This window comes from Papilio machaon, chromosome 29 (genome assembly GCF_912999745.1).
Source record: "Papilio machaon chromosome 29, ilPapMach1.1, whole genome shotgun sequence".
NCBI lineage: Eukaryota > Metazoa > Arthropoda > Insecta > Lepidoptera > Papilionidae > Papilio > Papilio machaon.
In genome coordinates, this window is record NC_060014.1 from 1,919,433 (window position 1) to 1,925,033 (window position 5,601).

Here is a 5,601-nt window from a genome sequence, read left to right on the forward strand (position 1 = left end):
ATCCGATACAAAAACGAGATATAAATCGAAAAAGAAAAAATCTAAAAGAAAAAAAGATGTAACGCGATCGAAAAAAAATGATACTTTCTTCACTGGTGCGTTCGAAGAAAGTGTTGCGACTAAAGAAAAGGATGATAAAAAAATTATATCGATAGAAACGAAGAAATTAAAAGATTTAAAATCGAATAACGCTGTTATCGATCAATTTAGAACTATATTAGACGGCATTATAGATGACATTGACAGTAAAAACGGTGATAAAGTCGAAGGTAAACAGGTTAAAATTATTTTTGAAATCGGTGACAATTTAAAAAGTGAATTAAACAGAAAAGCTTTTCCTAAAGAGGAATATAAGGCAAAAGAAATCGATAAAGATCGCTTAACAATAAATGACGTTTTATACAGAACGAACACAGCTATTAAAAAAATTGAAGAATCAGACGGTGATCTTCTTAGACGTAGAATAGAATCAGAAAATGACAGCGACGAGAAAAATACTACCGAAGAAGATGTCAGTGATAATATAGTTTTAAATAATAATATGGAGATTTTTGTTAAAATGAATAAACCTTTTGAAGAATATGACCATTATTTTTATCGATAACATTACGTGTTATTAGCACAGCCCTTAAGGGCTTAATAGTCAAAAAGTTAAACGTCACTTATAAATGTCAAATAATTTTCTATATTGTTTGTATTATAGCTGTTATATCGTTATAACAAATAACGGTAGCAGATAACGTAATCGTTAACATATTAACTAGTTAAATTGTGGTATTGGGGAAGGCCTGTGTCCAGGTGTGGATAAACAAAGAATAATGGAATGGCGAGTTAAATAAAAAAAATATTTTGTTAATAATTTGATGATACAATTGCGGTATAATCTATCTATATATATAAAAGAAAGTCGTGTTAGTTGCACTATTTATAACTCAAGAACGGCTGAACCGATTTGGCTGAAAATTAGTGAGGAGGTAGTGTAGAACCAGGAGATGGACATAGGATACTTTTAATCCCGTTTCCTGTTTTTAAATTCCGCGGGAACGAAGTCGCGGGCGAAAGCTAGTTAGGGATAAATAAATCAAAATTCTCCTCTGACGCATTTTATTTACAACAAAATAAAGCTTGCTAAATTTTTATCATATGCGTAAAGGCATTTCTTAATAATTACGTCAGTTCGAAGCAATTTTAACTAGTAGGTTCCATGTTTAGAATCTTGTAATATTCAAGATTGTATAGTTCATAGTCAACGATGAGCCTGTCGGATCCATTTTAATTACGATTCCACTGTTTCACTATAATCATTATTATCTTTGTATAATTCTTCTATTTTCTTACAAAGACTTTTTGTTAATACTTCTTCAATATTAAAATTTGGATTAACTGTAGTATTATTCGTACTTCTTTCTTTTCCAAATCCATTACTCCGGCTATTGTAATATTTAAAGTTTTTCGATAGGAAAAATAAATTTTTCAGTGTATTGAGGTTAGTTGTTGTTTCAAAATTTGTATATTGTTTGTACTCCCTTTTGTTTTTATGTGATTTCGAATTCGTTGCTAGTAAATCGAATATAAGAGGGGACTCATTTTTAATGATCCTGTTAGTTTTTCTGTCTATAATACCGCAATTATCTACGCAGGCATAATTCCTGTGGCCGTTCATCATAACTCTTGAATATATTATATGATTTGTTCTATTGATAATTCTAAATAGAATAGAATGTGGTAATATCTGAAATGCACGAGACGTAGTAATAATTATAATTTGTTCAACTATCTCTTTCTCAGTTATTTCAATGGTCACAGCAACTTCCTACAGTTAAATGTTCTTACTAATATAGAAAACGGCTAAAACACTCACGTACATTTGGCGAAACCAGTCTCATTCACCCTGATAAGGGCCTACAATGGGCTCGAAACTAATCGGTGCCGACACCGGATTAATGTACGTGAGTGTTTTAACCGTTTTCTATATTAGTTAATGATAATGCCTCACGAAAGTTTGAATACTTAAATGTTCTTACATCTATTTTTGATACATACATAAAATTTTTGGGGTACCTACATAATTGAGGATGGTGTTTACAATGTTATCTAACTACAAGGCCCTTCGTACACAAGACAACACACAATGTTAAATTGTTAACGCAACTTGTCTATTCGGTGAGTATATGCTACTTACTACAAGACAATTGTACAGATTTGCGCCGCTATTTTGAAAACTCCGGCGATTTTCTTCACAACGATCTTTACAAACAAATCGCGAGCAACTATCTTTGAGGATGACAGAAATGTCGGCGACGCGCGCTGCATAGAAACCTCTATGACATCGTCGCTAATAATTCGCTTTGAAGATTAACGTTGCTTTGTGTAACGAAGTGCTTTACTGCACATTACTAGAACATTTATATTGTTGAAAGAATTCCACGAACACATTATGGAAGTAGATCAAATCACGATCTTTTACAAATATGTGCATACTATTTAAAATACAAAGTTATTTATAACTTATAATGAATCTTAGAAAAACGTTGGTGGCTCCGGGGTTAAGCCCTTCACTTGCAATCTGCAGGTCCTGGGTTCGAATCTCGCCATATACCAATGTGTTTGTGCGACGTTCTTACGGTGAAGGAAAACATTGTACTGTAACCTGCACATATCTGAGAAGAAATTCAAAGATATGTGTGAAGTCAACCAACCCGCACTCCGAGCCCCTCAGTGGGGATGTATAGTGAGCTGTGATGAACGAATCTCACCGTGTACAATGTCAGAATACGACAACTTTCCCGTCCTTTACAGATGTCAGCAAGTGTTGTTTCGGACTCCAAATCGTTATATTTACTAGTTATTTTCCATTCCGTTTCTAAAGGATTGTCGCATACCGATAGCAAATCGTTTAGGTTAATCAATGTAGGACAGGCACTTGTTATATCATTCCATTGAGCAAAGTAAATGGAACAAATTTGATTATTATTGGATACCGATAGTATTTCGTAAGGACAAGGCGGTGGTTTTTCTTCCATTATCTGTAGAAAGTATGTTTAAAATTAAACTAATATAACACCTATTTATGGGTACCAAATTGATTGCTGTTTATGTACGGTGTAAACACCGCACAATACATGTTAGTACATTTTATAACATGCTTCACCATTCACACCAACCAGTACACATTCGGTCACTATACATACAGCGTGTATTCACTACAATTAAACCATTAAGCCGTAGTTTTAGAGAATAAACCAAATTATCTCCCTAAACTTGGCATTATTATTTGTATGTACAACCCGTACAATTTAGTTATTTTCATGCTATGCTCTTGTTACTCTATTTTAAATTCTAATCAACTTGATTTTACTACATCTTCGCGACATTTTGTGTATTTTACAGATTTTTTTCTATATTTCCTTAAATGGCTGTTCTATAAACAGCTCGATTCTTGTTACCATTGCGTTTTTTGTTGATAAAGGCAAGGGTTAATATTAAATCTATATATATAAAAGAAAGTCGTGTTAGTTACACTATTTATAACTGAAGATCGGTCGAACTGATTTAGCTGAAAATTGATGGGGAGGTAGCTTAGAACCAGGAAACGGACATAGGATAATTTTTACCCCGTTTTCTATTTATTTTTTATTCCGCGCGGACGGAGTCACGGGTTAAAGCTAGTTTAATTAAAAAAACAACTTGATATTTAATGTCTTTGTAAGAAGAAAATCAAATTGTAATTGTTACATTTTAATACCAACCATCAAACTGTGATTAGGAATTTTTTGGAAATTACTTACCCAATAACCAGAGTTTAAACAATTTTTACACGAAGTGTTGCCTAATCCTTTACATTTGTAACAGATTACCGTTTTATTTCCTTCACTTTCAATATCCCTCCATGTCCTCCAATGATAACCTCTTTTGAATATATATTTGACACCTTTCATAGACAACATAGATAAAAAACCGGTTTCCATTTTTTTTATTCTTTCTTTCTCTTTTGCAGTATTAACATCGTAATGTGGTATTCCATCAACATAAACTGTATTATTAGTAAGATGATCTAACATTTGTGATTTTTGATATTCAATTTTTTTGTCCAATAGTCGACTACGTAAACCGTCGTTTTCTTTGTAAATCGCATTGTATTCATATTCCTGTATAGAATTTACATCCTTTTCGTTAATTGTTAGACTCGTTATAATATTTAAGTGGATAAAAGTTACATTAACAACTACAAGTATAAATGCCTTGTTTTCGGAAGGCATTAGCTAAAATTACACAGCTAATTACGAAATGATTCTAAGAAACGACGTCGACGATAATAGGTACAGGTATGCGACTTTTATTTAGAAAACAACTGCCCAAGCGATTGTGCCGCGATAAAGTTGTTTTCATTACGCTCTGACGTTAATCAACAATTGATCAAATTGGCCAGTGAAATATTTCGAAAAACATTGACTACTTTTATTTAATCCTCCCCAGCTTCATGTGAAAGCGGAGCCAATGCATTTACAAACGATATTCTTTTTACAGTAATGTAGGTAAGGTATATGATTGAATATTCCTAACTATTATCTAATATATAAAATTCTCGTGTCGCGATGTTTGTGGTTAAACTCCTCCGAAACGGCTTGACCGATTCTCATGAAATTATGTGAGCATATTCAGTAGGTCTGAGAATCGGACATCTATTTTTCATACCCCTATTAAGTTTTTTTTAACTGCGCGCGGACGGAGTCGCGGGCGACAGCTAGTAATATTTTAATAAGTTTATAAATGAAATGTTTTTTGATGGATGGATGATTGTTTGAAGATATCTAACGGCTCATCGGATCTTGATGTTATTTGGTACAGATGAACATAGTCTGGAATAACACATAGGATGTTTACTATGTTTTTATTTAGTTCCGAGCGGATGGAGCCGTGGGCGACAGCTTGTACATCATAAACACAGATCTCGTTATCTGACATTTATGTTTCCAATTGAATCTTTTACTTTACGCCTTAGCCCTTTAGTTATTGGATTTAAGAGATCAAAGTAAAAACTTTGAGCAACGTGTGTTATACATAAGTATAACGTTTATCTTATAATCTGATGAAATAAGTACGAAATAAAATTTTCCAAGAACAACCAGATATCACACAAAAAATAGTTGATTTAAATGTCATTCTTATAAACTTCGTTTTACGTTGAAACGGCTTCTTAAAATACAACATAACGTTTAAATTAGCACTTTTAAACAAAGAATAAGTTGAAAGAAAGAATTAATTAAAATACTTATTAATTTAAAGAAAGAAAATTTTCTTTTTTCTTCTATAAACATGCAAAAAGATTGAACTATTCAGTTTCATTAAAAACCTTTACGTAAGAAAGAAAGGAGTCCGAGAAAACTATGAACAAAAACCACACCGTAGTTTTACTAAGCGATGTGGTGCTTTGTTTTAATTTATGTTTGGGCTCTTAATAAAGAAAACGAATTTGATTATTAATCTATAACCAAATCACTTATTAAAATATTACAGTTATAACTGTTATCGGTTTCCGCTAGATTTCTCTCATCACTAACGACATACATACGTCAATTATATTCTACAACTTCATTCATT

At 32.4% G+C, this 5,601-nt stretch overlaps 1 protein-coding gene across 1 annotated transcript; it reads right to left on the reverse strand.

The window, feature by feature from the left end:
• Nucleotides 1–1,205: 1,205 nt before the first annotated feature.
• On the reverse strand, nucleotides 1,206–4,318 carry LOC106719510. Its single transcript, XM_014513867.2, has 3 exons — nucleotides 3,789–4,318; nucleotides 2,757–3,026; nucleotides 1,206–1,732 (listed from the first exon to the last, which is right to left on the reverse strand). The coding sequence occupies exons 1-3, from the start codon at nucleotides 4,257–4,259 to the stop codon at nucleotides 1,277–1,279; spliced, it is 1,197 nt and encodes a 398-aa protein (XP_014369353.2). The 5' UTR covers nucleotides 4,260–4,318; the 3' UTR covers nucleotides 1,206–1,276.
• Nucleotides 4,319–5,601: the final 1,283 nt, after the last annotated feature.